General features: G+C 45.6%; 1 protein-coding gene across 1 annotated transcript; it reads left to right on the top strand.

Moving 5' to 3' along the window:
• Positions 1-7,082: 7,082 nt before the first annotated feature.
• LOC121278792 (type III intermediate filament-like) lies at positions 7,083-7,469 on the top strand (the record flags this gene model as incomplete). The annotated part of the gene is made up of 1 exon (XM_041189243.1): positions 7,083-7,469. A coding segment is annotated over one exon (387 nt), but the record flags the coding sequence as incomplete, so codon positions are not given.
• Between the last annotated feature and the right edge of the window lie 5,567 nt (positions 7,470-13,036).

Raw genomic sequence — 13,036 nt, 5'->3', positions numbered from 1 at the left:
TTATCGCCACAACATTATAATCCCACAAGGCAATCTGTGCTTGTAACTCCCCAATTTTATTAACTATACTCTGTGCATTTACACACATGCAGTGTAATCCTGATTTAGGCTTCATTGCTTGCTCCCTTACCCCAATCTTACTATCCTCTATTTTAGTGCTATCTGGCTCACTCAGATTCAGTGCACCCTGGCATTAGCTTCTAATATTCTCTCCTGGTTCCCACACCCCTGCTCAGTTAGTTTAAACCCTCCCGAACAGCACTAGCAAAATGAAAACAAAACAAGGATAAAAACAAAAAACTAAAGAGATAAAAACTAGCAAAATGACCCGCAAGGAACTCAGTCCCGGCTCTGTTCAGATGCAACACATCTGGCTTGTACAGATGCCATCTCTGCCAGTGTCCCAGAAATCGAAAGCCCTCCCTCTTGCACCATCTTTCCAGTCATGCATTCATCTGTCTTATCTTCCTATTGCTGTCCTCACTTGCACATGGCACTGGGAGTAATCCGGAACTCACTACTTTAGAGGTCCTGTTTGCTAATTTTCTATCTAGCTCCTAAATTCCAATTCCAGGACCACATCTTCCTTCCAACACATGTCGTTAGTACCAATGTGGACCATAACCTCTGGCTGTTCGCCCTCCCCAACAAGAATGTCTTGCAGCCACTCAGTGACATCCTTGACCCTAGCACCAGGGAGGCAACAAACCATCCCGGAGTCACATTAATGGCTGCAGAAATGCCTGTCTGCTCCCTTAACTAAAGAATCCCCTATCAGTACTGCCGTTCCGCTCTTCTTCTTTACCTCCTGTACACCTTGGCCACCCACAGTGCCACAGGCTTGGCTCTTGCTGCACTCCTCCAAGGATCCATCGCCCTCATCAATATCCAGAATGGAAAACCAGTTAGTGAGTGGGACTCCTGTGGACTCCTGCACTACCTGCCTGTTTCTCTTGGACTGCCTGGCAGTCACCCATTCCCTATTTGCCTGCTTGCCCTAAACTTGCGGTGTGACCACCTCTCTGAAAGTAATATCCATGTAGCTCTCTGCCTCACAGATGCACCTCAGTGACTCCAGCCACTGCTGAAGCTCTGAACTGTGTAGGTCAAGCTTGTGCAGCCGGTGACACTTCCTGCTCATGGGCTCATCTGGGTCACAAGAAATGTCCACAACTCCCCATAGGCCACTCCTCACAGGATGGGCATTCCGTTTGGCTGAGCTGTCCTGTCGTGCCTTAACCTTAAACTTTTAAATCACTTTTTTACTTAAACTTCAGTCACTTTTACTTACCTCAATCTACTTTAACCTTACTCTTGTTCTATTAACTATCAACTGGAGATGAGGAGAAAGTAGAAATTCTTCGCCCTTACAAATTCTCTCCTGTGCCCATGAATTCTTACTTTCCCTGTGCTTGTTTAAAAATTTACGTTTCTGTACTCTAGTTGTAGGGGAGGCGATGGCATGGTGTTATTGTTGCTGGGCTAGTAATCCAGAGACCAGTGTAATGTTCTGGAGGTCCAGGTTCAAATCCCGCAACAACAGATGGTGGAATTTGAATTCAATAAAAATCTGGAATTAAAAGTCTCATGATGACCATGAAACCATTGTCGATTGTTGTAGGAACCCATCTGATTCACTAATGTCCTATATGTGACTCCAGTCAGTTGACTCTTAAATGGCCTAGCAAGCCGCTAGAAAGTCACAAAAAGAGGAATGAAACAAAACGGACCACCCGGCATACTTAAAAATGAGGTGTCAACCTGATGAAGCTATAGCACAGGAATACTTGCATGCCAAACAGCATATGCAGCAAGTGATCGACAGGGCTAAGCAATCCCACAACCAACGTACCACATCCAGTCATGAATGGTGGTGGACAATTAAACAACTCACTTTAGGAGGAGGCTCCACAAGCATCCCTATCCACAATGATGGAGGAGCCCAGTACATCAATGCAAAAGATTGGTACATTTTAGAAAATTTACATTTTTACATTTAAATTTACATTTGCTACAATCAGCCGGAAGTGCCGAGTGGATGATCTATCTTGGCCTCCTCACAGATGCTAATCTTCAGCCATGTGATATCAAGAAACGGCTGAAGGCACTGAATACTTCAAAGGCTATGGGCCCTGACAATATTCCGATAATAGTACTGAAGGCTTGTGCTCCAGAACTTGCCGTGCCCCAAGACAAGCTGTTCCAGTACAGCTACAGCACTGGCATTTACCCAGCTTATGTGGAAAATTGCCCAGGTATGTCCGGCACACAAAAAGCAAGACAGATCCAATCCGGCCAATTACCACCCCATCAGCCTAGTCTCCATCATCAGTAAAGTAATGGAAGGAGTCATCAACAGTGCGATCAAGCAGTACTTGCTTAGCAATAACCTGTTCACCGACACCCAGTTTGAGTTCCGCCAGGGCCACTCAGATTCTGACCTCATTACAACTTTGGTTCAAGCATGGGCAAAAGAGCTGAACACCCAAGGTGAAGTGAGAGTGACTGCCCTTGACATCACGGCAGCATTTACAGAGATAGCATCAAGGAGCCCTGGCAAAACTGGAGTCAATGGGAATTGAGGAAAACTCTCCATTGGTTGGAGTCATACCTAGAACAAAGGAAGATGGTTGTGGTTGTTGGTGGTCAGTCATCTCAGCTCCAGGACATCATTGCAGGTGTTCCTCAGGGTAGTGTCCTCGGCCCAACCATCTTCAGTTGCTTCATCAATGACCTTCCTTCCAACATAAGGTCAGAAGTGGGGATGTTCGCTGATGAGTGCGCAATGTTTAGCACCATTCATGAATCCTCAGATACTGAAGCAGTCAATGTCCAAAGCAGACAATATCCAGGCTTGTGCTGACAAATGGCAAGTAATATTTGCACCACACAAGTGTCCAGGCAATGACCATCTTCAACAAGAGAGAATCCAACCATCCTCCCTTGATGTTAAATGGAATTATCATCACTGAAGTTAAATGGAATTATCATCACTGAATCCCCTACTATCAACATCCTGGAGGTTACCATGACCAGAAACTGAATTGGACTAGCCACATAAATACAAGACCAGGTCTCAAGGCTAGGAATACTGGATGAGTAACCCACCTCCTGACTCCCCAAAGCCTGTCCACCATCTACAAGGCACAAGTCAGAAATGTTGCAATTGTACAAGCCATTGGTGAGACCGCACCTGGAGTACTATGCACAGTTTTGGTCGCCTTGCTTGAGGGAGAATGTAGTTGCACTGGAGGCGATTCAGAGGAGGTTCACTAGATTGATTCCAGAGATGCGGGGCTTGTCTTATGAGGAGAGATTGAGCAGCTTAGGCCTATACTCGCGAGAGTTTAGAAGGATGAGAGGAGATCTAATTGAGGTATATTAAATGCAAAAGGGGATACACAATGCAGACGTGCAGCAGATGTTTCCCCTTGTGGAGCATTCTAGAATGAAAGGCCATAGTTTTAGGCTAAGGGGTGGTGGTTTAAATCAGAGATGAGGAGGAATTACTTTTCTCAAAGGGTCGTGAATCTGTGGAATTCACTGGAGTGCAGTGGATGTCGGGACCCTGAATAAATTTAAGGCAATAGGTAGATTTTTAATCAGTAACAGGTTGAAAGGTTATGTGGGGGAGAGGGCAGGAAATTGGAGTTGAGGCCAAAATGAGATCAGCCATGATCATAACGAATGGCAGGGCAGCCTCGAGGGGCTGAATTGCCTACTCCTGCTCCTAGTTCTTATGTTATGTGACGGAATACTCCCCACTTGCCTGGATGAGTGCAGCTCCCACAACTGTCAAGAAGCTTGACAACCATTCAGGACAAAGCAGCCCGCTTGATTGGCACCGCTTTCACAAACATTCAAACATTCACAAACTCCACCACCGACGCACAGTAGCAGCAGTCTACAAGATGCACTGCAGGAATTCACCAAGGCTCCTTCGACAGCACCTTCCAAACCCACGATCACTACCATCTAGAAGGACAATGGCAGCAGGTGGGAAGATGGGAACAATGCCACCTAGAAGTTCTCCTCCAAGTCACTCACCATCCTGACTTGGAAATATATCGCCATTCCTTCACTGTCGTTGGTTCAAAATCCTGGAACTCGCTTTCTAACAGCACTGTGGATTGCAGCAATTTTAGCAGGCAACTCACCACCACCTTCTCAAGGGCAATTACAGATAAGCAACAAATGCTGGCTGAGGCAGCGAAGCCCACATCCCATGAATAAAAAAAAACCTCCTGACTGTTGCTCCACTCGGGCTGTTTTATCTCCCGACCCCCTGCTGTTTTCTCACCCAAACTCTTGCTGCATTATCCCAACTCTCGCTGTTTTATCTCCCGAGCTCTCGTTGTTTTATCTCCCGAGCTCTCGCTGTTTTATCTCCAGAATCCCTGCTGTTTTCTCACCTGAACTCTTGCTGCTTTATCCCACTCTCGCTGTTTTATCTCCCGAGCTCTCGTTGTTTTATCTCCCGAGCTCTCGCTGTTTTATCTCCCGAGCTCTCGCTGTTTTATCTCCCGAGCTCTCGCTGTTTTATCTCCCGAGCTCTCGCTGTTTTATCTCCCGAGCTCTCGCTGTTTTATTTCCCGAGCGCTCGCTGTTTTATCTCCCGATCGCTTGCTGTTTTATCACCCGACATCTTGCTGTTTTAGCTCCCGAGTTCTCGCTCACCTCTCGCTCCCAAAGTTTCACTGTTTAACCTCTCTCCCCTGAATTCTCTGTTTTAACCCCTCTCTCCCAAAGTCTCTCTGTTTTAATCACTCTCTCTCCCCCCAAGTCTCCCTGTCTTAAGCTCTCTCTCCTGAACTCTCGCTGTTTTATTTCCCGAACTCTCACTCCCAAAGTCTCATTGTTTTAACCTCTCTGCCCCGAAGTCTTGCTATTTTAAACATTTGTGCAACCAGTTCCTCAGAATTCTCTCGGGTAAATTTTACTCAGATATTTACAGCACAGAAAGGAGCCATTCGGCCCATTGTGTCTGCGCCAGTCAACAAAGACCTGACTACACTAATCCCATTTGCCACCACTTGGCACATACCCCTGGAGGCTATGGCAATGCAATATCTAAATACTTCTAAATATTACAAGAGTTTCTGACTCAGTCACCCTTTCAGGCAGTGAGTTCCAGGCTCCCAGCACCCTCTGGGTGAAAAAATTTCTCAACTCCCCTCTTAGCCTTCTACCTCTTAACTTAAATCTATGCCCCTAGTTATTGACCCCTCTACTAATGGAAAAAGTGCCTTCCTATACACCCTATCTATGTCCCTCATAATCTTATATGCCTTTATCAGGTATCATCTAAACCTTCGCTGCTCCAAGGAAAACAACCCCAGCATAACCAATCTTTCCTCATAGCTCAGACCCTCCAGCCCAGGCAGCATCCTGGTAAATCTCCTCTGCACCCACTCCAGTGCAATCACATTCTTCCTATAACGTGGTGATCAGAACTGCACACAGTACTCCAGTTGTGGCCTAACCAATGTTTTATACAGTTCCAGCATAACCTCCCTGCTCTTGTATTCTCAGCTAATAAAGGCAAGTATCCCAAATGCCTTCTTAACCACCTTATCTACCTATCTAACTGCCCTGCTACTTTCAGGGATCTGTGGATATGCACACCAAGGTCCCTCTGATCTTCAGTACTTTCCAGGGTCCTACCATTCATAGTGTAATTCCTTGCCTTGTTAGCCATCTCCATGTGCATTACCTCACACTTTTATAGGGTGAATTCCATTTCCGCTGTTCTGCCCACTTCACCATTGATATCAAAGAACAAAAAACAAAGAAAAGTACAACTCAGGAACAGGCCCTTCGGCCCTCCAAGCCTATGCTGATCATATTGCCTGTCAACCAAAACATTTTGCACTTCCAGGATCCGTATCCCTCTATTCCCATCCTATTCATGTATTTGTCAAGCTGCCTCTTAAACACCACTATCGTACCTGCTTCCACCACCTCCTCTGGCAGCGAATTCCAGACACCCACTAAGACTTGCCCGCACATCTCCTCTATAGTTTTCTCCTCTCACCTTAAATCTATGTCCCCTAGCAATTGACTCACCCACCCTGGGAAAAAGCTTCTCACTATCTACTCTGTCTGCCACTCATAATTTTGTAAACTTCTATCAAGTCACCCCTCAATCTCCGTCTCTCTAGTGAGAACAATCCGAGTTTCTCCAACCTCTCCTCATAGCTAATAACCTCCAGACCAGGCAGCATCCTGGTAAACCTCTTCTGCACCCTCTCCAATGCCTCCACATCCTTCTGGTAATGTGATGACCAGAATTGCACGCAGTATTCCAAGTGTGGCCTTTTCAACGCTCTATACAGCTGCAGCATGACTTCCCAGCTTTTATACTCAATACCCCTGACAATGAAGGCAAGCATGCCATATGCCTTCCTGACTATCTAATAAATAAAATAAAAAATATCCTCCTGCAGTTTACGGCTATCCCCCTCACTATTTACCACCCTACCAATTTTTGTGTCACCTACGAACTTCTTGATCATATCCCCTTCATTTAAATCCAATATACCGCAAACCCAGCACTAAGCCCTGCAGAACCCCACTGGAAACAGACTTCCAGTCACAGAAACATCCCTCTACCATCACCCTCTGCTTCCTGCTTCTCAGCCAATTTTGGATCCAACGTGCCACTTTGCCTTGGATCCCATGGGCTCTTACTTTCTTGACCAGTCTACCATGAGGGGCCTTACCAAAAGCCTTGCCAAAGTCCATGTAGGCCACATCAAATGCATTACCCTCATCAACACTCCTGGTTACCTCCTCAAAAAAGTCGATCAAATTTATCAAATCCATGCTAACTATGACAGCTCTGAAGAAGAGTCATACGGACTCGAAATGTTAACTCTGTCTTTCTCTCCACAGATGCTGTCAGACCTGCTGAGTTTTTCCAGCATTTTTTATTCTTGTTCCATGCTCACTATCGTTGATTAATCTGTATCTCTCCAAGTGCAGATTAATTCTGACTCTCAGGATTCTTTTTAGTAACTTCCCTACCACTGAGATTAGATTGATTTGCCTGTTATTTCCTAGTCTCCTCCCTTTTTTAATAATGGGACAATGTTAGCAGCCCTCTGAACATTTCTGAAACTGAGGAATGGTACAAGTCCAAGTCGGCTGATGTGACTGATGCTGCTTATCGCAACAATGATGCTTTTCGCACGGCAAAACAAGAGAATGGTGAATATCGCAGACAAATCCAGACATTGACCTGTGATATTGATGCACTTAAGGGAACAAATGAATCTCTTGAGCGCCAGATGCAAGAAATGGAAGAACGTTATATTTTGGAAGCAAATAATGCCCAAGACACCATTGTCCGTCTTGAAGATGACATTGGTAACTTGAAGGATGAGATGGCTCGTCACTTGCAAGAGTATCAGGAGTTACTGACTGTGAAGATGGCTCTAGACATTGACCTGTGGCCAGAGAGGATTTGAAAATTACTGCCAGGGCCCCTCTTCCCTCGCCTCCCTCAACAGCCTGGGATACATCTCATCCGGGCCTGGGGATTTATCCACTTTTAAGGCTGCTAAACCCGTTAGTACCTCCTCTTTGTTTCAATTTTCTCTAATGTTTCACAGTGCTCAACCCTGATGTCTATACTTGCATTGTGATGACCGATGCAAAGTATTCATTGAGGGCTGTACCCACGTCTTCTGGGTCCACACACAAATTATCTCCATGGTCTCTAATTGGCCCTACTCTTTCCCTAGTTATTCCCTTGCTCTTTATACAATTAAAAAACCCCTTTGGGTTTTCCTTTATTCTACCCACCAATGCTTTCTCATGCACTCTCTTAGCTTTCCTAATTTCCTTTTTAAGTTCCCCCCTGCACTTTTTATACTCCTTTAGGGAATCTGCCATACTGAGCCCTCAGTATCTGTCATGAGCTTCTCTTTTTTCTTAATCCTAAACTTTATGTCCCTTGACATCCAGTGTTCTCCAGACTTGGTACCCCCGCCCCCCCCCTTTTCTTTACGGGAACATATTTGTCCTGTACTCTCGCTACTTCCTCCTTGAATGCTCTGACATAGTTTTACCTGTAAGTAGCTGCTCCCATTCCACTTGGACCAAATCCTATCTCATCTTATTCAAATTAGCCTTTCCTCAGTGTAGAACTTATATTCCCGGCCCAACCTTATCCTTTTCCATAACTATCCTAAATCTAACTGAGTTATGGTCACTATCTCCGAATGCTCAACTACCAATATGCCTTCCACCTGCCCGGGTTCGTTTCCGAATATTAGGTCCAAAACTACCCCCTCCATGTTGGGCTTTCTACATACTGGCTAAAAGAGTTCTCCTGGATGCAACTTAAGAATTATGCTGCCCTACCTTGCATATTAAAACTATCCTAGTTAATATTTGGGTAGTTAAAATCCCCTACTATTACTGCATTATTATTCTTACACTTCTTTGAAATTTGATTACATATTTGACCCTCCATCTCTCCCTCACTGTTTGTGGGTCAATAGTACACACCCAACAACGTGTTTGCCGCTTGTGTTTTTTACTTCTACCCATGTGGCCTCATTTGATGATCCTTCCAGGATATCATCCCTGCTCACTGCTATAATTGATTCCTTGATTAATATTGTGGCCCCCTCCTCCTCTTCTATCCCTCTCTCCTTCTTGTCTGAATATCCTATAACCAGGCATGTTCAGCTGCCAATCCTGCCCTTCTTTTCACCAAGTCATAGTCATAGAGTTATACAGTACAGAAACAGGCCCTTTGGCCCATTGTATCCATGCTGGCCAGCATTTGACCTGTAGCTCTGTATGCTATGGCAGTTCAATTGCTCATCTAAATACATCTTATATGTTGTGAGGGTTCTCGCCTTTACCATCCCCTCAGGGATACCAAATTCCAGATTCCAGATTCCAAGCTCCCTCTGGGTGAAAATAATTTCCCCAAATCCCCTCTAAATCCTGCCCCTTAGCTTAAATCTATGCTCCCTATTTATTGACACCTCTGCTAAGGGGCAAAGTTTCTTCCTATCTTCCCTATCTATGTCCCTCATAATTTTGTATACCTCTATCAGGACCCCCTCAGCCTTCTCTGCTCTAAGGAAAACAACCCTAGCCTATCCAGTCTCACTTCATGGCTGAAATGCTCCAAACCAGGCAACACACTGGTGAATCTCCATTGCATTCTCTCCAGTGCAATCACATTCTTCCTATAATGTGGGGGCCAGAACTGCACACAGTACTCCAGCTGTGGCCCAACTAGCGTTTTATACAGCTCCAACATAACCTCTCTACTATGCCTCGGCTAATAAAGGTGAGTGTCCCATATGTCTTCTTAACAAAACAAAAACAGAATTACCTGGAAAAACTCAGCAGGTCTGGCAGCATCGGCGGAGAAGAAAAGAATTGATGTTTCGAGTCCTCATGACCCTTCAACAGAACAGTTTTTGTTTTGGATTTCCAGCATCCGCAGTTTTTTGTTTTTATGTCTTCTTAACAACCTTATCTACCTGTTCTGCTACCTTCAGGAATCTATGGGCATGTACACCAAGGTCCCTCTGATACTCTGTAGTTCCTAGGTCCTACCGTTCATTGTGTATTCCCTTGCCGTGTTAGACCTCCCAAAATCACCTCACACTTCGCAGGATAAAATTCAATTTGCCACTGCTCTGCCCATCTTACCAGCCATCTATTACCGCCCTGTAATATAAGGCTTTCCTCCTCACGTTTTACGACACCACAAATTTTCGTGTCATCTGCGAACTTACTGATTATACCTCCTATATTCACGTCTAAATCATTAATGTACATTACAAATAGCAAGGGTCCCAGCACCGACCCCTGTGGTATACCACTCGTCACAAGCTTCCAATCGCAAAACCAACCTTCTGCCTCCTGCCATGAAGCCAATTTTGGATCCAATTTGCAAATTTGTCCTGGATCCCAGGGGTTCTTACCTTCTTGACCATTCTCCCATGTGGGATCTTGTCAAAAGCCTTACATCAGTGGACTACATCAATTGCACTACCCTCATCTACACAACTAGTCACCTCCACAAAAAATTAAATCAAATTTGTTAGACATGATCTCTCCCTGACAAAGCTATGTTGGCTATCCCTGATTAATCCTTGCCTCTCCAAGCGGAGATTAATCCTGTCTCTCAGAATTTTTTCCAATAGTTTCCCTAGCACTGATGTTAGACTTACTGGCCCGTAATTACCTGGTTTATCCCTACCACCCTTGTTGAATAATGGTACCACATTCACCGTCCACAATCGTGCAATCCCACCTCTTTTTTTACAGCCCCCCACCCACCCCCACCCCCCACACACAATCATGCCTGAAGATTCTATACCCTGGAGCTGGCAATCCTGCCCTTCCCTCAACCATGTCCCATGCAACAATATCATATTCCCATGTGTTAATCAAGACCCTCAATTCATCTGCCTCACTTGTAAGACTCCTTGTGTTAAAATAGATGCAATCCAGCCTCGCATTATTCCCTTGTGCCTTTACCATTCTATATTTGCTCAGCTTTCCAGATTGACTTAGTTTCTCTTCTTTATTTGGCTGTGCATCACCCCCTACTCTAGCTCCACTCTGCATCCCATCCCCCTGCCAAATTAGTTTAAATGTCCTCCAACAGCCCTAGCAAACCTCCCCATAAGGATGTTGGTCCCGTTTCGGTTCAGGTGCAACCCATCCGACTTGTACAGGCCCCATCTTTGCCAGAAACAGACCCAGTGATCCAGGGAACTGGAGCACCATCTCTTCAGCCACGCATTCATCATCTCTGTCCTCCTATTCTATACTCACTAGCATATGGCAAAGGCCTCTGGGGCTTTCCTGACTACCTCCCTGCCTCCGCCTCCCTTTTTCTGACTGGTGGTCATCTATTCCCTCTCTGACTGCACTTCCTTAAGCTGAGGAGTGACCATATCTAAAAATGTGCTATCCATGTAACCCTCAGCCTTGCGGATGCACTGCAGCATCTCCAGCTGACCCTCAAGCTCCGAGATCAGCTGCTCAAGCTGGTCAAGCCGTGGTGCTTACTGCACATATAGTCATCCAGACTGCAAGGAGTGTCTAAGAATTCCCACATGCTGCAGGTCATACAACAAATGGGACTGAGCTCTCTTGCCATACTTGTTTGTTTTTAATTAAAAGACTGTTTCTTTAAATTTAAGTCCCATTCTGCTCACTGAAGTCTTCCTCTTTAAAGCCCTGCTCCAATTACTGAACTCTCACTCTTTCCTGCCCCGCTCCGCTCAGTGAAGATTCGCTTTGCAGCTCCACTACTCTCACTGAAGTCTCGCTCTTTACAGCCCCACTACTCCCTCTGAAGTCTCACTCTTTACAGCCCCACTACTCCCTCTGAAGTCTCGCTCTTTACAGCCCCACTACTCTCACTGAAGTCTCACTCTTTACAGCCCCACTACTCTCACTGAAGTCTCGCTCTTTACAGCCCCACTATCACTGAAGTCTCGCTCTTTACAGCCCCACTACTCTCACTGAAGTCTCGCTCTTTACAGCCCCACTACTCTCACTGAAGTCTCGCTCTTTACAGCCCCACTACTCTCACTGAAGTCTCGCTCTTTACAAACCCATTCTGCTCATTGAAGTCTCAGTCTTTACAGCTCTGTTCCGCTCACTGAATTCTCGCTCTTTACAGCCCTGGTTTGCTCGCTGAAGTCTTGTTTTTTACAGCACTGACTGTCGCTCTTTAAAGCTCCATTCCACTCAGTGAAGTCTCGCTCTTTACAGCCCCGTTCTGCTCAGTCAATTCTCACTATTTACAGCCCCACTCTGCTCTGCGAATTCTCTCTCTTTGCAACTCCACTCTGCTTACTGTAGTCTCCCTCTTTGCAGCCCCGTTCTGCTCAGTCAATTCTCACTATTTACAGCCCCACTCTGCTCTGCGAATTCTCTCTCTTTGCAACTCCACTCTGCTTACTGTAGTCTCCCTCTTTGCAGCCCCGCGTCACTCACTGAAGTCTCGCTCTATACAGCTCCGCCCAGCTCAGTGAATTCTCGATCTTTACAGCCCCGCTCTGCAAAGTGAAGTCTCCCTCGTTACAGACCCGTTCCGCTCACTGAAGTCTTGCTCCATACAGTCCCGCTCCGCTCAGTGGAGTCTCACTCTTTACAGCCCTGCTCTGCAAAGTAAAGTCTCGGTCTTCGCAGCCCCGCTCCGCTCACATAAGTCTTGCACTTAACAGCTTCGCTCTGCTGACTGAAGTCTCGCTCTCTACAGCCCCATTTAGCTCACCGAAGTCTCGATCTTTACAGCCCTGCTCTGCTACTGAAGTCTCGCTCTTTAAAGTCCCATTCTGCTCAGTGAAGTTTCGCTCTTTAAACCTCCATTCTGCTTAGTGAAGTCTCTCACTTTGCAGCTCCGCTCTGCTCGCTGAACTCTTGTTCTTTCCAGTCCCTCTCCGCTCAGTGAATTCTAGATCCTTACAGCTCCGGAAAGTTCGCTCTTTACAGAGATAAAAACAAAAAAACTGCGGATGCTGGAAATCCAAAACAAAAACAGAATTACCTGGAAAAACTCAGCAGGTCTGGCAGCATCGGCGGAGAAGAAAAGAGTTGATGTTTCGAGTCCTCATGACCCTTCAACAGAACTGAGTGAATCCAAGGAAGGGGTGAAATATAAGCTGGTTTAAGGTGTGTGTGTGTGGGGAGGGGGGGGGGGAGAGAAGTGTGGTTGTAGGGACAAACAAGCAGTGATAGAAGCAGATCATCAAAAGATGTCACAGACAACAGAACAAAAGAACATGTAGGTGTTAAAGTTGGTGATATTATCTAAACGAATATGCTCATTAAGAATGGATGGTAGGGCACTCAAGGTATAGCTCTAGTGGGGGTGGGGGGAGCATAAAATATTTTAAAATAATGGAAATAGGTGGGAAAAGAAAAATCTATATAATTTATTGGGAAAAAACAAAAGGAAGGGGGAAGAAACAGAAAGGGGGTGGGGATGGAGGAGGGAGCTCAAGACCTAAATTTGTTGAATTCAATATTCAGTCAGGAAGGC

This window comes from Carcharodon carcharias, chromosome 6, assembly GCF_017639515.1.
Source record: "Carcharodon carcharias isolate sCarCar2 chromosome 6, sCarCar2.pri, whole genome shotgun sequence".
Lineage (NCBI taxonomy): Eukaryota > Metazoa > Chordata > Chondrichthyes > Lamniformes > Lamnidae > Carcharodon > Carcharodon carcharias.
This window is presented reverse-complemented; position numbering and strand designations above follow the sequence as displayed.